Source organism: Penicillium alfredii, assembly GCF_028826965.1.
Source record: "Penicillium alfredii strain IBT 34128 chromosome Unknown utg000004l_segment0_segment0, whole genome shotgun sequence".
In the NCBI taxonomy this organism is placed as follows: domain Eukaryota; kingdom Fungi; phylum Ascomycota; class Eurotiomycetes; order Eurotiales; family Aspergillaceae; genus Penicillium; species Penicillium alfredii.
In genome coordinates, this window is record NW_026622701.1 from 3,436,160 (window position 1) to 3,460,047 (window position 23,888).

Consider the following 23,888-nt stretch of genomic DNA (forward strand, 5'->3'; position numbering starts at 1 on the left):
TCCATGACCTTGCCAAAGAAAAAGAAAAATTTGCAGGCATTCACGTAGGCTCTTGGGTGTAAAGCGAGCTATACTCTTATGCTTGATACATGTATCTGTGGGCCCCTAGCACCTGATAGTGACAACCCTTCCCGTCTAGTATGGCTTGCGAGCAGTCGAGAGAATAGCCGTCCAGTCCATCGGCACATCCCCGTCTTTGCCGTAGATATCCTCCAGGTACTTGGTCAGCGCCGGACGAACTTTGCTTTGGTCTTCCTCCCGCTGTTTCTCTGACCAAAAAAACTTGGCCACCATCGGGAACATAACCATCGTCATGTCCACGAGCTGCGTCACCCGAAGAGAGATTTTCTTGAAATCAGCTTGGACATTGATGTCTTCGAATCCTCGCTGCTTAAGCTGGGATTCAATCCAAGACACAGAGTGCCATTCGCCGTTGCGCATGACTGATAGAAATTCCTGGTGAGTGGGAAAGGGCAGGTTTCCTGGTATGGTTTCCACGGCCTTTTTCACAATGGACAACCAACCGGCTGGTCTTGAGTTAGTGACTCCGTGACAGCAAAATTGGCCAAAGGGAACAGAAGACTTACGCTCTATCCATGTGGAGAAAGCAATTGTTCCACCGGGCTGCAAGATTCGAGTAGTTTCTAATGAGATCGCGTTAGCATTCGTTTTCATGCAAGAAAATGTGCTCATTAGGGCATTCCGCATTACCATCAAAAGCAGCCGAAGAGTCGGGCAGTGTCATATAAGCTGAAGATTCACGACGATCATGGTCAGCGAAAAGTCGCAGCAGGGCTTTCTATGTGAGATCTGGAGTCCTACCAAAAGCCGTGAAGACGTGCGTGAAATGCGCATTGGGCAATCCAGTCTTCAGCATATCGACCGTCTTGGTCTCCGCGTTCTGCCAGTCCTCCTCTTGCATTCGGTGTCTGGTCCACTCGAGCATGCCCTCCGAGATATCCCCGCAGGTCAACCGCCAGTTCCTTTTGACACTGTCGTCCAGTTCATGGTGAAGAATGCTGGAGACAACTCCAGTACCACAAGCATTATCCAGGACCACCAAAGGCTTGTCCGGGTTGGACTTGGTGTAGTCAATCAACCTGCTCTGCTCGATCAGAGGCCGAGCAAAGGTGCCGGTGACCCTTTCGCCGGTCTGGTATTGATTGACAAAGGCGTTGCCCTTGAAAATATTCTCCCACTCTTGGTTTGGAGACATAGTGGAAAGACGGTACTTGGGGTTTGGGAAGCTTGGGAAAAGTCCGTGACGGGGTAGGAAGTATAGAAGAAAGGATGGAAGTGGATGTCAAATAATCGTACGAGATAAGTTTGGGAATGTAGAAATCATGGATGGCCCTCACTTTACACCGGGACTCCAAGGGGCCTTTATAGATTTCCCATCCCTAATTTGACAGTTAGACATTCGCCTACATGGTACTCATCTGGCGAGAAAGTGTCCGAGAATGTCTCCGCGAGTGCGTGAGAGAGAATAGTCACCCTCCCTCCCAACATGGCATAGATTAAACTCTTAGATCCCCAGTCAAGATCACTTGCCGGCTATGCTTGGTTCGATCTTCTGCAGTGGATACCCTTGGAGCAGACCATATGGATGACGGGAGTGGTCGAGCACTCGAGTCAACGTCGGTAGTGAGTAGAGGCACATAGACTATTGAGGAACATGTATTGCACTTATCAGAATCCTGGCTCCATCAAAAATGAGGCTCAGCTCATATTTTTGGGACTCGGAGACTTCGCAGAAAAAGTGGCCGAGGACCTGTAGATGGATATAGATGGAGCCACGTGATCGCCCGCGCTGACTCAGTCTACGGGCGCCAGGCCCAAACGGGCAATCCATAAACACCTGATTTGCGGCAAAACAATCGCGCCCGCCAAAACCCTCCACTTCACTATCTCCCGTCACCCTCGACCCATGTCCTCGGTGAGCGAGCAGCCCACTGTTTTGGAGTCGCAACCATGAGGATTACCGAAATCGTTATCGACGTGAGTATCTCCAACCCCGAATTGTTGACGTGGTAACATTGCGCTGACTTGTGCGGGCAGGGCTTCAAATCGTACGCCTCGCGTACGGTGATCTCGGGATGGTATGTATCGGACCACATTTGCGTCCCCACCTTTTTCAATACAGTGGTTGCGATGAAGGTAGACTGACGACTCGATACAGGGATGAGTCCTTCAACTCGATCACTGGCCTGAACGGCAGCGGTAAATCCAACATCCTCGATGCCATCTGTTTCGTGCTGGGTATCACCAACATGAGCACCGTCCGCGCGCAAAACCTGCAGGATCTCATCTACAAGCGTGGCCAGGCCGGTGTGACCAAGGCCAGCGTGACTATCGTTTTCGACAACCGTGACACTGCGAAATCGCCGATCGGATTTGAGGAATATGCGAATATTTCCGTCACTCGGCAGATTGTTCTTGGAGGAACGAGTAAATACCTGATCAACGGCCACCGTGCGCAGCAACAAACAGTACAGAACCTCTTCCAGAGTGTCCAGCTGAACATCAACAACCCCAACTTCCTCATTATGCAGGGTCGCATTACGAAGGTCCTGAACATGAAGGCGGTGGAAATTCTATCCATGATTGAGGAAGCGGCGGGCACGCGCATGTTCGAAGATCGAAGAGAAAAGGCGAACAAGACCATGGGAAAGAAAGAACTGAAACTGCGCGAGATCGAAGGGCTTCTGAAGGAAGAGATCGAACCGAAGCTGGAAAAGCTGCGATCCGAGAAGCGGGCCTTCCTCGACTTTCAACAGACGCAGAACGACTTGGAGCGCTTGACCCGGCTGGTGGTTGCCCACGACTATGTACGCGGCGGCGAACGGCTGCGTGTTGCAGGCGAAGAATGCGAAAATAAAAGAAGCAAGGTGCAGGCACTTGAAGATAACGCCCAAAAGCTGAAGAGCGAGATCGTGCACCTGGAAGAGGATGTGAAACGAGTTCGAGCAGCACGCGACAAGGAACTTCGAAAAGGCGGCAAGTTCCAAGGCCTGGAAGATGATGTCAAAAGCCACTCCCATGAGCTCGTTCGGCTGACGACGGTTTTCGATCTGAAGAATGCGAGCATTGACGAGGAAAAGGAGAAGCGCAAGACCATTCAGAAGACTGTCGGTGATCTCGAGAAGGTTCTGAAGGAGAAGAAGAAGGTCTATGATAAGCTGCAGGCTCAGTATGATGCGGCTAAATCCGAACTGGACGCACAGACAGTAGAGGTGGAACAGAAGGAGGAATTGCTTCAGACATTGCAGACCGGTGTCGCTTCGAAAGAAGGGCAAGAGAGCGGATATCAAGGCCAGCTGCAAGATGCCCGCAACCGTGCCAGCAACGCCGCTACGGAACAAGAGCAAGCCAAGCTCAAGGTCAGCAATTTTGAAAAGAGGATAAAGGAGGAAGAACCTCGCGCAAAGAAGGCCAAGGAGCAAAACTCGGGCCTTCTCCGGGATCTGGAGGGCCTGAAGACGCAAGCTCAGAAGCTTGAGTCGGAACTTACCCGGCTTGGTTTCGAGCCCGGCAAAGAAGAACAAATCTACCAACAACAAAAGGAGTTGCAGGGGGACATTCGTGATCTTCGCCAACGGGCCGATGGTCTCAAGAGAAAGGCCGCCAATATTGACTTCAACTACACGGACCCTCACCCCAACTTTGACCGATCGAAGGTCAAGGGCTTGGTTGCCCAGCTTTTCACTCTGAACAAGGATAAGATCCCGGCGGCCACTGCTCTGGAGATCTGCGCTGGTGGTCGCCTGTACAACGTGGTTGTCGAGTCGGCGGAAATCGGTACCCAACTCCTCCAAAAAGGAAAATTGCGCAAGCGCGTGACCATTATTCCTCTCAACAAGATCTCAGCCTTCAAGGCTTCTGCAGAGAAGATTGGGGCTGCACAGAAACTTGCCCCGGGCAAAGTGGACCTTGCGCTGTCCTTAATCGGACATGACGAGGAGGTCCTTGCAGCGATGAACTATGTCTTTGGTAACACGCTGGTTTGCAATGACGCCGATACCGCCAAAAAAGTGACCTTTGACCCATCTGTTCGCATGAAGAGTGTGACGCTCGACGGCGATGTCTATGATCCGTCTGGAACCCTCTCTGGTGGAAGTTCGCCGAATTCAAGCGGCGTACTCGTTACTTTGCAGAAGCTCAATGAGATTACCAAGGAACTGCGAAGCAAGGAGCGACAGCTTGCAAACTTGGAAGACACTATGAACAAGGAGAAGAAGAAGCTTGACGCAGTGCGGTCTATCAAGCAGGAGCTGGACCTCAAGACCCACGAGATCAAGCTCACTGAGGAGCAGATCAACAGCAACTCGTCTTCTTCGGTATGTATTGACATCTAATCAACAAAGATGGACAAGCGGCTAATTTTATTCAGATCATTCAAGCGGTCGAAGAAATGAGGGCGAACATTGAACAGCTCAAGAAAGACATCGCCGACGCAAAGACTCGCCAAGCCGAAGCATCCAAGGATATCAAGAGAACTGAGAAGGACATGAGCGAGTTCAGCGACAACAAGGATAGCAAGCTGGCGGAACTTCAGACTTCGCTCGACGCTCTCAAGAAGAGCCTCACAAAGAACTCCAGCTCGGTCAAAGAGCTGCAGAAAGAACTTCAGACCTCCAGGCTTGACTCTGAACAAGTTGGCAGTGACCTTTCAGCTGCCGAGGAACAGCTGGCAGAGTCTGAGAACACTCTGAAGGCTCAGGTGGAGGAAATTGACTCCCTCAAGCGGGAGCAGAGCCGACTTAAGGATGCTCATGATGTTGCGCAGGCTCAACTTGATGATGAGAGAGCTAAGCTGACCGGTTTCGACGATGAATTACGGGAATTACAGGATACTATGCAATCCAAGTCCTCGCAAATTACCGAAGAAGGCTTGGAGATGCAGAAACTGGGACACCAGCTCGAGAAGCTCCAGAAGGACCAGCACACGGCTGCTCAGGCTGTCGCGCACATGGAGCAGGAACACGAATGGATTTCCGATGAGAAGGAGCATTTTGGTCGCCCGAACACAGCCTATCACTTCCAGGATCAGAACATCGCTGAGTGCAAGTCTACCCTGCGAAATCTGACGGAACGGTCTCAAGGCATGAAGAAGAAGATCAATCCGAAGGTCATGAACATGATTGATAGCGTTGAAAAGAAGGAGGCCGCGCTCAAGAACATGATGAAGACCGTGATCCGCGACAAACGAAAAATCGAGGAGACCATCATCAATTTGGATGAGTACAAGAAAGAGGCCCTCCATAAAACTTGGGTCAAGGTCAATGGCGACTTTGGGCAGATTTTCGCGGAACTACTGCCAGGCAGCTTTGCCAAGCTCGATCCCCCAGAGGGCAAGGACATCACAGACGGCCTGGAGGTCAAGGTATCTCTTGGTAAGGTGTGGAAGCAGAGCTTGACTGAGCTGAGTGGTGGACAACGGTATGTGTCTCTACGGTGATTCTTTTCTCTGTTGCAAAAACTAACCCTGAGACTCTAGCTCCCTCATCGCTTTGTCGTTGATCATGGCCCTCTTGCAATTCAAACCGGCTCCCATGTACATTCTGGATGAGGTCGACGCGGCGCTGGATTTGTCCCACACACAGAACATCGGCCGACTGATCAAGACCCGCTTCCGCGGATCTCAGTTCATCGTCGTTTCACTCAAGGATGGCATGTTCCAGAATGCGAACCGCATCTTCCGCACAAGATTCAGCGAGGGTACGAGTATTGTTCAAGCACTGACTCCCGCCGACATGAAATAAGCATGTGCATGGATGCATGGGATTGTTTATGTCTGCTATTGGCCGTTGGTGTTTCGGGGTTGTACTGGTTGGCTCAGGATGGGAATTTTGTTGGTTAACGATCTATGCATGATGGCCTGTTTTCTCTTTCAAGACTCGATAATTGAGTTCGGTCTTGTAGATCCTTCCATGGCTTGGAGATTTCGTAGTCGCTCTGTGACCCATCAACAGCGGTGAACCGAGCGGCAATGGGTTCCGAAGATCGGAGGCGAGGTGAACATTGGGGCCATTGCGTCTCCTGTCTATTTCGAAAATTGCCCTCTCTGCTTCCCTTCCTGGTAACTAAAGGCGTTGCTGAGTTGTTGATTCTACGTGGTGGCGTTGCGTTATCCAAGGCACGTGCTATCCTGAAGACGCCACTTCCCACGCGCCGTTCGCCGTGCCGGACCCTCCACACCTCCCCGAGCGCATCCGCGCCCCCAACGCCCGACTCACTTGGATCTCATAGACACTAGCGCACCGACCCTGCCTTCCTACGCGATACCTTACTGCATCCCGACTATTTTCGCACTCCGTTGCCGTATTCCCGTCTCTGCAGCGCAACCTAGGTGCCTGACTCATACCGACCTCCGCGCCCACGGCTGAAGCACCACCATGCAAGACGATGAGCCGTCGCTGAACATCCCCTCACTCCTCACGCTAGCGGTCGTGTCGTTCTTCGTGATTCGATGGTTCTTTAATCGCGACGAGGGTCCCGCCGGCGGCCGGCCCCGCGGGCGTGGAAATGCCGTCGACCCGGCGCAGGTGGAACAGATCTCCCAGATGTTTCCGCAGCTGAGCGCCCGCGAGATCATGTGGGATTTGCAGCGCAATGGCGGCAGTGTGGCCGCCACCACTGAGAGGATCTTGACCGGGCGGGGGCTGGAAACGGTACGTGGTGCCTCGTTCATTCGCCTTGCTTTCTTGCTCAATTGTCGGATATTGGCATGGTCTTTGATTCGGTGCTGTATGTATGCTGACGTTTTCTGTTCTAGCCGCCTCCGTCATTCCAACCCCAGATTGCAATTCCCTCGGCCAACCCTACCGCTACGCAGGCAACAGCGACAGCCGCATCGGCGTCCAAGTCGGACGGGCAAGATCTGATATCTCGTTACAATTTGGGCGCCAAGGTTGGGAGCGACGGCGGTGCCGAGGCAGCCCCCGCGGCGTCTCGCACAAGTTCCTGGTCTCAGAATAAGGAGGAGCGCCAGCGTCTCCTGCAGAAACGCAGGGATGACATGATCCTGGCGGCGCGGAGGAAGATGGCGGCGCAGAATAGCCTAAGCCGCACTCAATGAGCGGCTTTTTGTTGAGGGCTTTGGTGCTCTTGACGGGTCCTGACCAAAATCAGGACCCTGAAGGCAGGCAAATCTTTCCTTTCTTTTTCTCATCCTTCATTTCTTGTTGCCCTGCGATACCATTCCCACCTTCGTTTTGTATTAGAGCGTTCGCATGCCGTTTGGTGTTAGGTAAATTGGAATAGCCTTTGGTTGCAGCCGCTGGTGATGAGATCGGGACACAGGGTATATGAGTCTATATACATAAGATTCGTTCGGGGGGAGCGTCGATCTGCGTGACATGCTCCTTAAACTCCAAGATGAAAAACAGAAAATGATCCCAAGGCAAGCAATCCGGGCGCCTAAAATTCCATGTAATCCTCCTCCTCGTCCTGAGTGCCATCATAGCCGCCGTTTGCCCTTTGCTCGGCCATTTGCTCTCGCCGCGCTTGTTCTTTGGACGCACCGATTTTCCTGGGAACAAAGTTAGTCAAGGAATCTCCCTCGCATTTTGCTGTGATGCATGAAGGTCCTAACGCAAGAGCCAACACACATACCGAAGATTATCTACCACGCCGGCCACGAACCCTCGCTCTTCTCCAACTTCCATTGCGCCAACACCTGTCAGCGCAACGCCTCCGCCACCAGTCGCTGCAGCGTCCAGCACATCAACACCAGATCTCATTTTAGCCATGCGCACCTCACGCAGATCTTTCAGTTGTCGCCGGATCTGGTCCGGGTCCACGAGATCATCACTCGCGGCGTCGAGCAGCATATTGCTCACCTCGACCCAATGGAAGGGCAACGCGGGCGGCTCTCTCGAGAACGACGACACGGGCTGTGCAGTATTCTGGGGCAGAAACGGCGGCGCCGCGTAGTACCGGTCGCCGTCTGGGGTATACTGCGGCCGAGCAGTTGGTTCAAGGTCGCGGTCTCGGACACTGGGCTGGCCCGGTAGCGGAGGAGGCGGCGAGAAGGCATTTTTGTAGTCTTGGTGCTGGGACTCGACCTCGAGGATGAGGCCGAGTGGCTCTGGGTGCAGCCATGCGGGAGGCATGATGTTGGCGCGGCGTTGGCGTTTGAGGAGGAGGGCGAGCCACAGAGGAATGGAGGCGCGTCGCGGAGGGACGAGAGGTTCTACCAGGCCCTGGAGAGAGGAGAGTGTCAATTCCATGGTAACAAGCAGAGAAGCCATTCCAGGCAGTGTTGACTTACCCCGAGTAGTTCAAGCCCCTCTAGGCGCTGCCGAGGCACCACCGTCACCATCTCCATCTCCGCGAGAAAGGCGATTTCCGAGGGCGTGATGCCCCGCGGGAGGGGAAAGGCCATTGGGAGGGTTGGAGCAGGCACAAAAGCAGGAGAAAAAGGTCATCGAATCAATCATAAACCACTTCAATTGTCTTCTGTTTGTAATCGCCAATCCATCGCCCATCGCAGGTTTATGTCTCTCGCCGTCGCTCGCCGCATCGACCCAAACACCCCGTGTTTGGGCTGTTTGCACCGCAAGCTCCAGCTCTCCGACTTTCCGACTCTCTCGTCCGCCTTGTTCTTTTGTGAGAACCTGCCTCGACTATTTTATTTGTCTCGTGCCGACAGACAATGACTTCCGCCTCCGAGTCGGGCCTCAGCCGAGCCGCGCGTTATGCCGTTCCTTTCGGTTTGGTCCTGATCCCGGCGTGGAGGACCAAGGTCAACGCCGTGGTTCCGAAGCCCTACTTGGATGAAGTGTTCCACGTACCCCAGGCACAGGCCTACTGGGCACACCAATGGATGCAATGGGACCCAAAAATCACGACTCCTCCAGGACTGTACCTGTGGTCGTATCTTCTGTGCGCGGGGCTGTTGGTTCTCCGCGGCTCCCCGACCCAGCTCGACACGGAGGCTCTTCGCACCACCAATGTCGCCACGACCTCGGTCTTTCTCCCTTGGAGATTGCAGACACTTTTTGATACGATCCATCGTGTGCGAAATAACAGGGCTCTGGGAGCCTGGCTGAGCCATACCGTGTTGAATATCTGCCTGTTCCCGCCACTGTTCTTCTTCTCGGGGCTGTATTATACCGACATCCTCGCTCTGCTGGTCGTGGTTGAAGCGTACAATTGGGATCTTAAGCGGGCCTCGAGTCAAGGCTACACCGTGTTGCAGACTCTAGGCTTTCTGGTCTTTGGGTTGGCTGCTCTGGTTTGCCGGCAGACTAATATCTTCTGGGTGTCGGTGTTTCTGGGTGGACTGCAGGTTGTTCGTAAGATTCGTCAATCTTCCAAAATATACCGGCCAACTAGCGTGTCCGAAATTGTGAAGAAGGGTCTGCAAAATGAGGTGTACGACCCTTTGGTCGGCGAGGCTTCTCTACAGGGTAGGTTGCACTGTCAACTTTTTGCTGCGCTGAGCCACTGACTAGCGATGGTTAGATTATTTCAAAACTGCTATTTCGTTTGCAGCAGTGGGCCTAAAAAATCCCTTCTCTACCATTGCTTCTGTTCTTCCTTATATCGTCATCCTCGGGGCCTTTGGCGTCTTTGCGCTCTGGAATGACGGTGTTGTTCTCGGTAAGATCACCTCGCGCGAGCACCGGTAGTTTTTGGTCTTAATACTAACATTTTTGTTTCTTCTGGACATTAGGACACAAGGAATTCCACACCGCTGGCTTGCATCTTGCTCAGATGCTCTATATCTGGCCGTATTTTGCATTCTTCTCATGGCCGATCCTTGTCGTCCCCGTGATTAATACTCTCCTCCCGAACGCCTATCTTCCCAAATATCTGAACTATGGCTTCCAAGCGAAGCAGAAGAAGCTTCCAACCCTCGTAACGGCCTTGATTGTCCTTCCGGCTATGGTTGCGATTGTTCATTTCAACACGATTGTGCATCCCTTTACTCTCGCCGATAACCGGCACTACGTCTTCTATGTGTTCCGTCTTTTGCTGGGGTATCACCCCGCCGTGAAGTATGCTGCTGTTTTGGTTTATTTCCTCTGTGCATGGGCCGTCATCTCCGCCTTGGGCTTCTCTGTCACCCAAGCGCCGCCCAAACTCCTCCAGGTGCCAGCCTCGAAAAAGCCGGGAGCTGCTGCACAGAAAGCAGCTGGGAAGGAGCAGCCGAAAGAAACTAGGAAGTCCCTCCGGGCAAACCGCAAGACTGAATCTTCGCCGAAACCCAAGGCTCCGCAGCCAGATCCAAACTCCCCTGAAGTGATGGCCAAAATTCGAGAGCACCTCCTCCAACGCCAGAAACAACAACAAGAGACACCGCATGTCAGCTTCGTTCTCGTCTGGTTTGTTGCCACTGCTCTTTCTCTTGTCACGGCGCCGCTCGTCGAACCTCGCTACTTTATCATCCCCTGGGTGATGTGGCGTCTGCATCTGCCCCCGTCACCGACTCTCGCTGCGTTCCGGCAGCAGCGGCCACGCGATGAGAGCGAGGCCACTCGCTCTGATCTGGCCAAGAATTCTCCCCAATTCTTGGAGACTCTGTGGTTTGTGCTCATCAATGCGCTGACTGGGTATGTGTTTCTGTACAAGGGCTTTGAATGGCCGCAGGAGCCGGGCAGCATCCAGCGGTTCATGTGGTGAAGGGTTTGTTGCGACTTGGTGTCTCTGAATTCCATATGTGGTCGTTTGTAAATGTAAAATAATCCATGTATTTAATTTTGAATTAGATTCACATTTGCTATTCCGCCGATGTGCTTGTGTTCTAATTGTTTTGTGTTGACGTGGGTCTGTATACTTGGACCTCGGGGCCGTCCCGATACTCTGCTTTTCATTCAAGCCAAGTCGCGTCTCGACGTCCACGCCAACGGCCAAGCCTGCACATTTAAACTGGATGCATTCGCGATCAATTACATGGTGGAAAAGATCACTCCATATGCTTTGTCGTGTTTGTCGCGACTCGCCTGAATCCATCGCGCGGCCAACACACCCAACTCTTCCTCACCTCCGTCTAGCAACCCGGCATCCAAACAGGCCATTCCAGCCTTCATCAATGGAGCGTCCCACAAAGCGGGCAAGAGTCTCCTCAGACCCAAATGAAGCAGAGACAGATGCAAATCGGCCCTGCGTGGCCACCACACCTTTAGTATCCCTACGCAGGTCCATCACCCCACCACCGCGACCTCGTTCGCAGTTGTCTCGCGATTCCGCCTCAGTGTGTCCCGAGCAGTCCAATGATTCATTGCTGGAGAAAAGACAAGAAGATGCACCCATTGCGCCTGAATCCTCGCGCAGCAAACCCCAATTGATCCCTTCTCCGATCCAACTCACGCATATCCGTGACTTTCCTGCTCACAAGGGCTACAATGTTGACACGGTGCGACTGCGCGATATCCTCGGGGACCCGATGGTTCGCGAGTGCTGGCAGTTTAATTACCTTTTTGATGTGGATTTCCTCATGGCCCAGTTCGATGAAGATGTGAGGAGCATCGTGCAGGTGAAAGTTGTGCATGGGTCGTGGGAGAAGGAGTCGGCGAATCGCCTTCGAATAGATGTATGTTCTTTTTACTGATATTTTTTGCTTGTCCTTATCTTTTTCTCCGAGCCCTTTCATAGAAAGCTCCACTTCACTCTCTGGAATACTCAAGCAGGACTAATCTCTTCCCAGGAAGCGTGTGCACGGCATCCAAATGTTGAATCCATCGTGGCATATATGCCCGAGCGCTTCGGGACGCATCATGCGAAAATGATGATACTTCTTCGGCACGATGACCTGGCCCAGTGAGACTCTTGTCGTTTCGGGTGTATTTTGCGTGATTGCTGACTGGACCAGGGTTGTGATCCACACCGCCAACATGATTTACGGAGATTGGGCCAATATGACCCAAGCTGTCTGGCGATCTCCGCTACTTCCTCTACAGAATCCCGGCACGCACTCGACATCCCAGCCGCATTCAGCCATTGGCTCCGGTGCTCGGTTCAAGAGAGACCTCCTTGCGTACTTGAAAGCATACGGAGCTAGGAAAACCGGCGCGCTGGTCCAGCAACTCAATAAATATGACTTTGGTGCAATCCGTGCAGCTCTGGTTGCAAGTGTGCCCTCTCGACAGCGGGTTAGCGAGCTCGACTCAGATAAGTCCACGCTATGGGGCTGGCCTGCTCTGAAAGATGTGATGAGCCGTGTGCCAGTACGGCAACAAACGAAGGCAACCCAGAGTAATGCTTCAGGCAAATCTCACATAGTCACACAGGTATGCCTTTCATATCCAGCTTTATGTTTTTGGCCGCCTCTGAACCATCCTCAGATATCCTCGATAGCATCCCTGGGCCAGACCGACAAATGGCTCAAGGAAATCTTTTTCAAAGCCCTAGCGCCCACACCATCGAATGCCCCTCCGCAATTCTCAATAATATTCCCGACGTCAGACGAAATCCGCCGCTCCTTGGAGGGCTATGCCTCCGGGGGATCCATCCACATGAAAACCCAGAGTGCCCCACAACAAAAACAGCTGCAGTACATGCTGCCGCACCTCTGCAAGTGGGCAGGCGACAGCGCGTCTGATTCCAGTTGTATCGATTTAACCGAAGACACGCCACCCAAACGCGAGGCAGGCCGTGGCCGTGCGGCGCCGCATATCAAGACGTATATCCGGTACTCGGACGCGGCTACCATGGACTCGATCGATTGGGCGATGACGACGTCTGCGAACCTATCGACGCAGGCATGGGGCGCCGCGCCGAATCCTGGGGGCGAGGTGAGGATCTCGAGCTGGGAGATTGGCGTGGTTGTCTGGCCGGAGCTGTTCATCATCGACGACTTTTCCTCCTCGCGGAACAGCCCAGAGGGTAGAGTCTCTGGGCCTCAGGCTGCAATCATGGTACCTTGCTTTCAGAACGATCAGCCTCGACTCATAGCGGAGGATGATGCAGTGTCCGCCGTGGTCGGGTTCCGGATGCCATATGACCTGCCGCTGACTCCGTACAGTGGCTCCGATGAGCCGTGGTGTGCCACCGCCGCGCACCATCTTCCCGACTGGCGAGGACAGAGCTGGATTGTGTGATCGAGTATGATTATTTCTTGAAAAAAAGAAAGGAAAAGGAAAAGGCAGCGCGGTTGATGGTAGTCTCTCTGCTAGAGCATGCCATGTCGCACAGCCCACGCGCACAAGAAGCGGTATTGCTATTGTCACAGGTTCGGTTATATACTATACACGGTCCCCGGGGAAGAGGAGGGGGGGGGGGGGGACAAAAAGGAAATGTCCCCGAGGACACCGATGGAAGCAAGATGGGTGGATTAATATCAGTATCAATAGTTTCTGCATGGATGCAAAAAGGCAATTCATCAAAAGAGGTCTGCTCATTCCCTCCATACACCAGTGGTAACCCTCCCAACTCCCAATCCATATCCAGTTACAGTATCAGCCAGCTCCCTTTGCCAAGCATTCATATAGAGAGTCCCTTTCAAGACCCTCTTTAGGAAGAAGTTCACGAATCGCGAGTCCCGTACTTGCCGATCAGGGTGTTGACGTTTTGGATATACAGTGCCTGCGCCTTCTGGTCACTGTAGTGCTTGACCTTTTCCCACTCGCCGTAGAGCTGCTTCTTCTATGGGAGCGTTAGCATCAGCAACAACCACAACAAGTAAATATAAAAGCAAAGATGTGTTAAGGTGTAGGTGTGGGGGAACATACCACCATATCATAGAAGGCAGGCTTCTCCACCGTCTCATTGCGCGCAACCTTGAAGTAAACATACAGATCCTTCTTCTCGTACGGCCCCGGTGCCGCGGTAAGCATCAAGACAACCTTGGCGGCGAACTGGAACCCAGCGCTGAGCGCGGCTGCCTGCGCCTCGTCCGCCACGGTTTCAATCTCGCCCATAGCGGCGGCGGCCTCGACGGCTGCCTTGAGAGTTGCGGCGTCGATGCCGCCGGCGGCGTCTTGCACCTCGGAGGTGTACTTCTCTTTCTTCTGGGCGGCGTCGAGGGCCGTGAGGAAGTCGGCGATGTCGGACATGGTGGTTATTTTGGTTTTGTATGTGTGTGTATGTGTGTGTATTCTTTTCGGGTGTAGGAATCGAGAAGATGTAGGCTCGGAGGGTTTGATGAGCGCCGTTGATGTAGAGGAAGGGTCCACGGGGTTCAAGGTTTGTGGGGATGATAATGGGGGGCGTTGGCCAGTTGCTCCTTGAGTATATCCATGGATCTTCACTCAGGTGATAGTCTCTACTTACATTAGAGTAAACAATAACGCAGACAATAAGAATATTTACATGGACATATTCTATGGCGTATCCAAGAATAGAGAATCACGCCCAACGCCCGCCGATGCAAAAGATGCCGCTGCTCGTGGATATCACTCGCTATGCACCTGAATCCAGAGGCAGCCTAAAAAAAGGGTGAAAAGAAAGGGACTATACAGCAGAATCACCAGTCAACTGCCCACCCGTTCTTGGTCAGGAATTCCTCGCATGCCGCCTTGAGCGCATAGTTCGGCCGCAGGTCTTTGACCGTCACTGGGACCCGAGTCAGCGGATCCACGCCGGACTTCTCGATGTACTTGACAATCCCAATGCGATCGAAGCTGCTGCCCGAGGGCGTCATGACAGGGTCATGCATGATCTCAAAGGTAATGCCGTCGATGAGATAGTCGGGCACGACCTAGGAGTGTCAGCAGAGAAAGGGAGAGAAAAAAAAATAGCAGGAGGATCACTAAACACTTACCCGCTCCTGAATCTCACCCTGAGAGGCCAGCCGAAACGCCTCGCGAAGATTCCCGACCTTGGTCTCAGCATCGGCCCGCAGCACCGCCTGATCCTCCGTACAGCCAACCTGCCCGATCTCGCCGCGGTCCAGCTGCGCCTGCAGCTCAGCCAACGCGCGCTGCAAATCCGCCTCTATAAGTGCCTCAACGCTCCCAAGCGTCTCGTTCATATCGCGCAGGCGCGCCGTCTCGCGCGCCGCCCACAACTGCTGTTTGGCGCGCAGCACCGTCCGCGAGAGGTTCTCCGTCTGGGCATTCTTCGCCTCGAGACTCTGTTCGTAGGCGTCGTGCGCGACGTGGTAAGCCTCCTGCGGCCGCTGGAGGCCCAGAAGAGCCTGCGCGAGGTAGTAGCTGCTCTTCAGGGCGACGGGGTTCTTGGGACCGTAAATGTCGATGGCGGCGCGGGCGTCGTGCTCGACGCCGGGCCATTGGCCGAGTTTGATGCGGGTGATGGCGCGGTTGGTGTAGAAGGTTGGATCGTGAGGGTTCTTTTGGATTCTGGTGTATTGGAAGAAGAGCGAGCATTGTCAGTTTCCTGCTTGGTTTTCTCTCGCATGTTTCATTCCCCCGCCTTGGTGGTCTCACGCTTGCGAGAAGAGCTCCTCGGCGCCGCTGTAGTCGGCTTTTTTGAAGAGCTCGTTGCCCTTGGATTTTAATTCTTGGGCCATTGCGCCAAAATGTGCGGTGAAGAAAGTGTGCGAGCGAGTGTGGGTCGCAGAAGTAGCTCAGTTGTTAAGAATAAGTCTGCAGTCGCTGATCAATCTCCCCGGGTGGGGCGGCCCACCATGTATACGAACAAGAAGGTCAGGAGCGAGTGGTGCATGAGGACCAAAAATCAAAGTCTCAGAAGACTGACAGGAATGGTGTAAGTAGTGATAGTCGCAACGGCCGTGTTAGTTGCGGTGGGATTCCCTCGGAGAAAGTCATCGACCCCCGCGGAAGATCTGACTAAGTCGAATTATTTAACTAACTCATCTATGGATAACAGACTAGAAATGCTTCAGTTCTGAGAAATACTTCAACTGCAGGCTCATTGAATTGTACTATGTGCATGGAATGTATAGAGACGTTCTATGATCCTCTAATTCCCAGACCTAGACAGCAACGGGGTCGCAAAAATTGGTATCAAGCGCTTTCATCAGGGGTAAATAACAAGATAATAAAGACATTGACTTCGTGGGGGGACAGTGCGATTGGTTGGATCGGCCGTCATGCTATGAGAGATTTGGCGAGAGACTTGTTGCTTTTTCCGGCAAATCTGGGGGGTCTCAGTTGGCCCCAAGGTGGCCAGGGTAAGATCCCATATTGCCTGGCAAGCCAAACCATATTTACGCAGCAGCGTGGAGCTTGGTCTCGTAGTCGGAGATGGCCTGTACCTTGGCGGCAGAGGCACTCTTGGGGTCGAAGCGATAGTTGAGCCAGTCGGCAGCCAGCTTCTTGGCGAGCTCGACACCGATGACGCGCTGGCCCATGCATAGCACCTGGGCGTCGTTGCTCAAGATGGAGCGCTCAACCGAGAAAGGGTCGTGGGCAGTGACGGCGCGGATGCCGGGCACCTTGTTGGCGGCGATGGCGACGCCCAGCCCAGTACCGCAGATGAACAGTCCGCGGTCCGCCTTGCCCTCGGTGATGACCTTGGCGCCCTCAACGGCCGGGTGCGGGTAGGCAGTCTTGTCGGACGAGGTGCTGACACCGACATCGATGATGGAGGCAACCAGGGGGTTCTTCTCCAGGTGTGTCTTGATGGCATCCCGGTAGGGGACACCGGCCTCATCACAGGCCATGACAATGCGGAGGGGCTGGAGATCGGCAGACATAATTGGAATGTGGGGGGATGGCAATGAAAGACCAAGGTATTATAAGTAGCTCAAGGTAGTTCGATAATGAGAAATGTAGGGAATCAATGAAAGCTGGAATCCGGTTTGGAGTGACCTCCAGGGGCTCTTTATATCTTTTGCCCAACCCCTCTCTCTTCCTTTGTAGCCGTGCAACCATCACCCCGGGTGGAGCCAATGCCAGATGCACTGATACTCCACTCGGCACCAATCGCCCAAGAATCGAATTGTCTGGGTCAACCTTGATATGAGCCCTCGCTTGCCCCGCCATGGCGTCATGTCCAGCGACTGCGGTCTGTGAATGGCCGTCGCTGTTTGGTGCTTGGCCCGAGGTCGGATTGTGGATGAGTCTGAGTACGCCCGCCGTACCCTAGCCATACCCCGGCCATACGTCGTATTACACGGGAAGGCTTGGTGGTCCATACTGCAGTCAGTATAGTATGCACGCCATCGATGTCAGTGCAAAGCAACAAGACTGTGGCTGTTGCAAGGGGGGAAACGCCCTCTTTCATCGGGTGCCTGTGTGCCTTTTCGTTCCCTGCGTCCGAGAACCGCTTGCCGTTTCCTGACTTGGCGATGCGTGTCCCCGAGCGTCAGAGTGTATACTCCGTCGAGAAATGCAGGAAAACCGGATTTGAAGTCGAAAGACACGAAAGTCGAAAGATCAAAACCTGGCAGCAGATCCGTGCCGAAGCTCATAAAATTGAGGCCTGAAATACGCCGTGTCTCTGGGGATGCGAAACAATGAACCAATCTCAACAACTCTCGTTCTTGGCCATTCAGGGCCATTGCCGGGCCTCTAGAGTGAGGCCATTCAACGGGCATCGTGTTAATTATGTTGTAATGGTCTCCACCAGCTGTGATGCCGTTGGCTCGCCACGATAAGTGACAAGCGGCCAGAGCATAACCGGTTCTCTCCAAACTCACATCTCTTGTAGAGTACTCCAGACCCGGTGAGGAGTACTCCGGATTGCTTCCCCCGACATGTAGATCGGGACAAGGGTGTGTGTGTGAGGTATTATTTTGATATCCTCGACCTATACCGGACCAGGATACAGTCCAATCGCTCAAAGCCCGGGAAAATGACCAGGGGGGGGAGAATGTCTTGGGTAGAGAGTCTGGTTCGGAATAGTTTCTTGATGCAACCCCCCTCTTTGCTGGCGCAGTCTGCCTATCACGTCGGCGCCAGGTTTCTGAGGCGCAACCTTGAGCCGCGTCCTCCAGCAATCCGTACTTTGTTCATTTCAACGAAAACCATCGTCAATCCAACTTAGCGTGGCATCATTGACATCATGTCTGATCCCGATCCCTGGATATATTCAACTGCCTAGTCGTCAGCCTCATGAGAATGGCAATTCGAAAAGTGCAGGATTGCCGGCCGCTAATGCGCGCCCCCTCCGGGCCCGAAAGTGGTCGCACCGAGTTTCCTTCACTTCTCTTGGCCCTTCATTTGACTCCAAAACACTAATCCGATAGTTTCCTCGGTTCTCCCCCCTCTTGTTGACACTTGCCTCGACCCCTCCCAGAGACTCTCAAAGAGAAACTCCAGGCACCCGCAACCACCTCGGCCAGACACGGGAAATCCGGGGTAAAAAAAACAACCCCAATCGTCCAACCCCTTCCAACCACTTTACGCCATGGCCTCCAACACCACGTACCCGGCTTTGCCGGAGAAACTGCTGCTTATCTCGCTGAAGATGTATTTCACTCCGGACCGCACTCTCGAGTACCTGCGCGGGCTACTGGACCCCTCCAACGAGATCGTCCGCCCCGAGAACCGCGAGCGACTCCTGCTGGCCCTGATCCCGGATTTCCTGACGATATGGCCGTGCGCAGATATTCTTCGGGACTACGAGAAGAAGCTTGCGACAGCCGGTACACCGACATCGCCGCCGCCGTTCCTCCTCGGCGCGCAGGACTGTTTCTGGGAGGCGCAGGGCGCATACACGGGGGAGGTGTCGCCGGCATCGATCCGGACGCTAGGCTGCTCGATCGTCGAGCTAGGCCACGCAGAGCGCCGCGCGATCTTTGGCGAGACCGACGACCAAACCGCGCGCAAGGCCGCCGCCACCTGTGCCCAGGGTATGGTGCCGCTAGTGTGTGTCGGCGAGGTGACGGCACCCGGCGCCGTCGCCTCCGAGGCTGTCGGCCAAGCTGTTGCCGAGTGCGCCGTGCTCATTCGCGCCGTGCTGGCTGCCATCCCGGCTGACGCGCCTGTTATCTTCGCCTATGAGCCTGTCTGGGCCATCGGCAAGCCTCAGCCCGCCGGTGTCGACCACGTCGCTGCCGTCGTTGAGGGCATCCGCGCTGTAGTTGGCCCGCGCCCTGGCGCCGTGCGTGTTCTCTACGGTGGCAGCGCTGGCCCAGGACTCTGGGGAGCTGGCGGCTTGGGCCAGGCGGTCGACGGCATGTTCCTGGGCCGGTTCGCGCACGAAGTCGGCGGCGTGCGCAAAGTTGTCCGCGAGGTGGAGGAGACGCTGGGCGTGGCGTGAAAGAACAGCCACTTCTTCAATATTCTTCTATGATCATTGCCTCCCACCGACTCTACGGCTTTTGTGAATTGTGACCAAGTCCAGTCGGTATATTTGGTTTCGCAACCTTACGGACCCTCGTCACTGTTATACGAGAAAATATACAGTATACAGCTTAGCAAGACATCCACTCAATCCTCATGGAGATCCCATTGAAACAGAACAGAAAGAAAAGAAAAGAAAAGAAAAGAGGGAAAAAAAAAGTGGTTCTATCTGTGGGTCAACTGCACAGTTCCCGAGTAAGGGCACTTCCCCCGGTCGCTCGGGAAGCCTATCTGGGGGATCCCGCGATGCCGATGGAGCAGTTCCTGCGGGAGTCCACCTTTGATCCTTTTTTTATGGAGCACAATGGAGAACAATGTGGGTTTGTCCCCCTGGCTTTTCTTCCTAGACCCCTTCCCCAGTTTTCTTTTGGAGGGGAACAATTCTCCACGCTGTCACGCGGCCGATCAGAGATTTTGCTTCTCAGATGACCTTAAAGCTTTTTTTAGATCTTATCTGCGCTTAACCCGCGGACTGGCAGAATTGCTATGACTGCATGTCCTTGCATACAAAACAGACTTGCGGTCTACACTATCTGAGTCCATGTCCATGAGTCTCTCAGTTCTCTGCAGGATCAAGTGCGCGCTTGATAGGATTCAAATCATTGCCCCGCGGTGGGTTCCCAAAAAGGTGGGCTGCCTTTTTGCCCCGTCTTGATGGAGACTCTGCCCACACTGATCGAGTAACCCGAGCTGAGTGGGTTCTTTTTGTGATTCCCCATGGCGGGACTGCCGAAGTAGGCAGGACGTGCTGTATACAACTGTCCAACATGTCTGGGCAGAGTGTCATTTTGGCGATCTCCCTTGTCGGTCGGTTGAAAATACTATCGGTCGAGAGAATGACTTCAATGTCATTGAGCCAGGATCTATGAATGAATCATTTTGGCTTGAATGAATAAAAGAAGAGAATTTTTAATATGCTTAATCATGTTTATGGCGTGTCCTGACTATTCCATCCATGGATGCTATTTACAGAATCTACCAATGCCTCCAGTATGCAGACGTATGTAGATTGGTACCTTGGAATTGGTTTTTTCTTCTCTTTTTCCCCTTCTCCCTTTCCATGCATCTCATTTCTTCTGCAGCTCCTCGCGCAACTCCTGCTTCACTCGCGTCACCGTGCCAATGCCGCCATACACTACCCCCGTGTACATCATAGCGACCGAAGCGCCCGCATCGAGAGCCGCGCGCGCCTGCTGACCGGTAGTGATACCGCCCGAGGCGAAAATAACCTTGCGCGACGCAGGCGCGGCAGGCGCCGTCTCCGAAGGCCGATCGGCATCGGACGGCTTAGCCGCAGGGCCCTGGTCGAGCAGGGCGCGGTAGCGGGCGATCAGCGGGACGGAGCGGTCAAAGAGCTGCGGGCCCGAGTAGCCGCCGGTTTCTGACAGGGCCTGCTGCTCGGTGGCCGGGAGGACGAAGCCGGCTGGGCGCGGGTCAGGCCGGCGGTTCGTGGTGTTGCCGACGATGACGCCGTCGACGCCCGATTTCCAGACGGCATCGCAGATGCCAGAGATCTGCTCGTCTGAGTCTTCGTCCGGGCTGACCTTGACCATTACATAGGGCTTGGTCTTGCGCTGGACGTCTTGGGCGGCACCGACGACTGCACTTAGGATCGCGGTGAGGGGAGCCGAGGCCTGGAGGTCGCGCAGGCCCGGGGTGTTGGGGCTGGAGACGTTCACCACTAGAATATCCGCGTACCGCGCCACCCGATCCACGCAGTAGACGTAGTCGCGCTTGATCGCGTCCAGGTCCGCGTCCGGCGTGGCCTTGTTCTTGGCTACCTGCACCGCCAGAAGCTTGCCGGGAACCAAACTACCAGGTGGGACTCCGGCCTCGCCATCCAGCACGCGCTGCTCCGACTGGTCGTGCATGCCGAATCCTGCTGCATAGGCAAAGTCCTGCACGCGCTGTTTCAATACGGCCGCCATGTGGTCGGCGCCTTTGGAGTTGAGCCCGTATCGGTTGATCATCGCGTGCTGCGAGGGGAGTCGGAACACCCGGGGCTTCGGGTTACCCTCCTGCGGCAGAGGGGTTGTACCGCCAACCTCGACAATGGCGGGGCCGATATCAAGCAGCGCATCTGGAATGTCGGCGTGCTTGTCCAGGCCGGCGGAGATACCAATAGGGTTGGAGAGTGGGTACCCGAAGACCTAAGTATGCAATATTTGAGTAACAAACCCAAGGACGTCTAATCGTAGCGATTCAAATACCTCGGTAGCCAGAACACCATCTCCATCCGGGTTGCCTCGTTCGCGGGGATGAAGACCGAACCGGTAGAGCATCTTCAGATTGTCCACGCCAACATGGTGGGCCTCCTCCGCATCGGGATAGACCGCCCGGATGAGAGGCACAATTGCGTATCTGTGAATGCTCGCCCGGGTGTCGGTGCCGTAGATGTAGCCCACCAACAGAGTCAAGGCCAACGAGGTGCCGTAAAGAGCTTTCCTGGAAGATCGGCGGCCCGCGCGCTTCGGGGTTTCCCTGGGAGCCTCCTTTGCAGTGTCCTGGGCTGTTTCTTTCACTGTCTCGGTGGTCGGAGTGGAAGCAGTGTTATCGGACACATATCTCACGGCACTGGGGCAGCACTCAGTCCACTTCGGTAACAATGCCGACGGCCGTTGCGAGCAACGGAATGCAGGGAGAACACGAGCCCGGGCACTGGCTCGCCAGGCGATTGTAGAAAAATTGGACACCATCTTGATCGCACAATCTGGCTGTGTCTAATTGGCCTTCATTGGCACCGGATTGAGCCTGTACAATGGTGAGTGCTTGCCATCTCAGTTCGGTCCTCGGCTCAGATGGAGGTCAAGTTTGAGGGTCAGGTAACTCCCATTGGGAACCAGCCAGTCAATGCAGCCTACCAAGGGGCACCGCCAGCTAATGGCACAATACTTACGGTTGCGATCGAGACACCAGATTTCTCGCGGTTGTCTTGCAGATTCCGACGGAATCGGCTTCTTTTCAGGCGACGATGCGCGGCAGAATCACAGGCGGTGAGATATATTCCAAGGCACGTGATATCTCATAGATATATAGTGCAAAGCGACCTTTCACCCTCTTTCTCAAGTGCAAAGGTCGAATATTGATTTAGTGTGTAGTGTGGCACATTGAATATTATGTATTGGTTAGTTTGAATACCTCAACGAAATCCAATGTTTCTTTGGCGAGACATGAATTCGTAAAAGCGTCATTCGAGTTCAGCGTAGGCTTCGTACAGTCATTTTAAATCAACAAATCCCAAGATCCTGAGTTCAAAAGGTTCCAGTCGCATTCTATAGACGCTGCAATGTCTTAGATGCTTTCTCGAGTCCAACCCAACTCTAGTAATCGCATTCAGTAGCCAGCATATAAATTAACAAGCAAAGAGCGTCAGTATCACCTAAATATGGATAAATAGAAAGAACCAGTTATATCCATGGATCTCACTGGATATCGATCCTCGGCAGCACCTTATAACTTGTGCGGTTCATGATGACAGCATTCCAACCCGTACTGGATCTTATCTCTTACATCTGTTTGGCATATTTGTTCCAAACTCCTCAGATACCCAAAAAGGTCAGGTTCAGGAATGCCTTGCTCTGAAGAATACAGGCTATGATAAAGTGCAAACTGCGATCTTCATATCCGATATATAATGGTGAGCGCTAGACACTCCGTCTGGTTTGACCCGTATCTGTTTTCAAGCCCATCTATGCCTTCACCCATTCCTTCCCATCAAACTTGAGTTTATTGCCTGGCACTAATCCAAGAGGAATATAATCGCCGGAGCCATCTTCAGGAGTATAGTACTCGAGCGAACCGGGTTTGTAGCCAGCCATATGACCATCCTGGAAAACGTAACCAACTGATCTGGATTTACAGTCCTTGAACACGGCTTCGGTTTGGGCGAAGGGCATTTCGCCGCCTCTCGAGGTTTTCTTTCCTGTAGGGCTATCAGGACGATTCCAGCCGAATTTGAGGACATAACTTACCGTGGCATTTTCCATCCATGATAGGGCCGAGGGGCTCCTTCAACTGTCCGTTGCATTTCTCGCCGAACATATTGGTAAAATGAACCTGACAGTTGTTGTCCTCGTTTACGAGCTCGACTATGGCACCATCGTTTGGGTGCAGTACCTTGTGCGTGGTGGAAGGTCCTCCACCAGAATGGGTGGGACTGCCCTCGTGCGGTGGCCCATTCTCTTTCTGAACAACAGGAGAAGCATATGCCAGACCTGCCAGCACAGCTGTGAGAAGAGGAAGTTTGAGATGCATGATCGAGATTGGTGGTTGAGAAGATGAAAGTTTTGAGGGTGCGATGGTTCCTAACACCGGACACTTCGCCTACAATTTATGTTTAAAATGTACACCTATGGTTTATTTTGGGATCTTACTCAATCCCCAAATTCGGTAATTTGAATGCCGTCCCCGCCCCCACTCTATTTTTATGAAGGTTCTCGGTAAACAACCATTGGGTGAGAGATGGCCCCATAAATCTTCACTCCATCCTGGTCATCTCCGGGGGTGATCCTAGTCACCTCTTGAAGCTTTCCTAGGTTGGGGTCTGAGGGCTGATAGAAAAATGCTAACTTGCTAGGGTTTCTATTACTTGATTACGGTCTAGTACCTGGAAAAGACTGAGGAAGACGAGTTTTGCTATAGAGTGGTCAATATTTCCAGACGTACTCTATAGCTTAGATATTTCTACTTCTATTTTTTGTCTTTCCTTACTTCTCATTCGTACTTTTTAAT

At 53.5% G+C, this 23,888-nt stretch overlaps 12 protein-coding genes across 12 annotated transcripts; 5 read left to right on the plus strand and 7 right to left on the minus strand.

Annotated features, from left to right (window-relative positions):
* Positions 1 to 135: 135 nt before the first annotated feature.
* gtmA (gliotoxin thiomethyltransferase) lies at positions 136 to 1,216 on the minus strand (the record flags this gene model as incomplete). Its single annotated transcript, XM_056653528.1, has 4 exons — positions 136 to 527; positions 588 to 644; positions 712 to 750; positions 823 to 1,216. The coding sequence occupies 4 exons, from the start codon at positions 1,214 to 1,216 to the stop codon at positions 136 to 138; spliced, it is 882 nt and encodes a 293-aa protein (XP_056514595.1).
* Positions 1,217 to 1,971: 755 nt separating this feature from the next.
* NUU61_002947 (condensin subunit SMC2) lies at positions 1,972 to 5,762 on the plus strand (the record flags this gene model as incomplete). The annotated part of the gene is made up of 5 exons (XM_056653529.1): positions 1,972 to 1,998; positions 2,059 to 2,099; positions 2,180 to 4,337; positions 4,391 to 5,439; positions 5,498 to 5,762. The coding sequence occupies 5 exons, from the start codon at positions 1,972 to 1,974 to the stop codon at positions 5,760 to 5,762; spliced, it is 3,540 nt and encodes a 1,179-aa protein (XP_056514596.1).
* Positions 5,763 to 6,395: 633 nt separating this feature from the next.
* On the plus strand, positions 6,396 to 7,078 carry NUU61_002948 (CUE domain-containing protein; the record flags this gene model as incomplete). Its single annotated transcript, XM_056653530.1, has 2 exons — positions 6,396 to 6,671; positions 6,776 to 7,078. 2 exons carry the CDS (start codon positions 6,396 to 6,398, stop codon positions 7,076 to 7,078), a joined length of 579 nt encoding a protein of 192 aa, XP_056514597.1.
* Positions 7,079 to 7,419: 341 nt separating this feature from the next.
* psf2 (DNA replication protein PSF2) lies at positions 7,420 to 8,386 on the minus strand (the record flags this gene model as incomplete). Its single annotated transcript, XM_056653531.1, has 3 exons — positions 7,420 to 7,531; positions 7,615 to 8,204; positions 8,273 to 8,386. 3 exons carry the CDS (start codon positions 8,384 to 8,386, stop codon positions 7,420 to 7,422), a joined length of 816 nt encoding a protein of 271 aa, XP_056514598.1.
* Positions 8,387 to 8,656: 270 nt separating this feature from the next.
* Positions 8,657 to 10,629, plus strand: alg10 (dolichyl-P-Glc:Glc(2)Man(9)GlcNAc(2)-PP-dolichol alpha-1,2- glucosyltransferase; the record flags this gene model as incomplete). Its single annotated transcript, XM_056653532.1, has 3 exons — positions 8,657 to 9,413; positions 9,469 to 9,606; positions 9,680 to 10,629. 3 exons carry the CDS (start codon positions 8,657 to 8,659, stop codon positions 10,627 to 10,629), a joined length of 1,845 nt encoding a protein of 614 aa, XP_056514599.1.
* Positions 10,630 to 11,038: 409 nt separating this feature from the next.
* On the plus strand, positions 11,039 to 13,046 carry NUU61_002951 (tyrosyl-DNA phosphodiesterase 1; the record flags this gene model as incomplete). The annotated part of the gene is made up of 4 exons (XM_056653533.1): positions 11,039 to 11,539; positions 11,654 to 11,766; positions 11,819 to 12,236; positions 12,291 to 13,046. 4 exons carry the CDS (start codon positions 11,039 to 11,041, stop codon positions 13,044 to 13,046), a joined length of 1,788 nt encoding a protein of 595 aa, XP_056514600.1.
* A 424-nt stretch (positions 13,047 to 13,470) lies between these two features.
* On the minus strand, positions 13,471 to 14,000 carry NUU61_002952 (acyl-CoA-binding domain-containing protein; the record flags this gene model as incomplete). Its single annotated transcript, XM_056653534.1, has 2 exons — positions 13,471 to 13,590; positions 13,677 to 14,000. The coding sequence occupies 2 exons, from the start codon at positions 13,998 to 14,000 to the stop codon at positions 13,471 to 13,473; spliced, it is 444 nt and encodes a 147-aa protein (XP_056514601.1).
* A 410-nt stretch (positions 14,001 to 14,410) lies between these two features.
* NUU61_002953 (putative U-box domain protein) lies at positions 14,411 to 15,415 on the minus strand (the record flags this gene model as incomplete). Its single annotated transcript, XM_056653535.1, has 3 exons — positions 14,411 to 14,644; positions 14,708 to 15,245; positions 15,333 to 15,415. The coding sequence occupies 3 exons, from the start codon at positions 15,413 to 15,415 to the stop codon at positions 14,411 to 14,413; spliced, it is 855 nt and encodes a 284-aa protein (XP_056514602.1).
* Positions 15,416 to 16,075: 660 nt separating this feature from the next.
* Positions 16,076 to 16,564, minus strand: NUU61_002954 (RpiB/LacA/LacB family sugar-phosphate isomerase; the record flags this gene model as incomplete). Its single annotated transcript, XM_056653536.1, has 1 exon — positions 16,076 to 16,564. One exon carries the CDS (start codon positions 16,562 to 16,564, stop codon positions 16,076 to 16,078), a length of 489 nt encoding a protein of 162 aa, XP_056514603.1.
* A 1,655-nt stretch (positions 16,565 to 18,219) lies between these two features.
* NUU61_002955 (triose-phosphate isomerase) lies at positions 18,220 to 19,074 on the plus strand (the record flags this gene model as incomplete). Its single annotated transcript, XM_056653537.1, has 1 exon — positions 18,220 to 19,074. One exon carries the CDS (start codon positions 18,220 to 18,222, stop codon positions 19,072 to 19,074), a length of 855 nt encoding a protein of 284 aa, XP_056514604.1.
* A 1,150-nt stretch (positions 19,075 to 20,224) lies between these two features.
* NUU61_002956 (dihydroorotate dehydrogenase 2) lies at positions 20,225 to 21,853 on the minus strand (the record flags this gene model as incomplete). The annotated part of the gene is made up of 2 exons (XM_056653538.1): positions 20,225 to 21,307; positions 21,368 to 21,853. The coding sequence occupies 2 exons, from the start codon at positions 21,851 to 21,853 to the stop codon at positions 20,225 to 20,227; spliced, it is 1,569 nt and encodes a 522-aa protein (XP_056514605.1).
* A 993-nt stretch (positions 21,854 to 22,846) lies between these two features.
* NUU61_002957 (uncharacterized protein) lies at positions 22,847 to 23,411 on the minus strand (the record flags this gene model as incomplete). The annotated part of the gene is made up of 2 exons (XM_056653539.1): positions 22,847 to 23,079; positions 23,129 to 23,411. 2 exons carry the CDS (start codon positions 23,409 to 23,411, stop codon positions 22,847 to 22,849), a joined length of 516 nt encoding a protein of 171 aa, XP_056514606.1.
* Between the last annotated feature and the right edge of the window lie 477 nt (positions 23,412 to 23,888).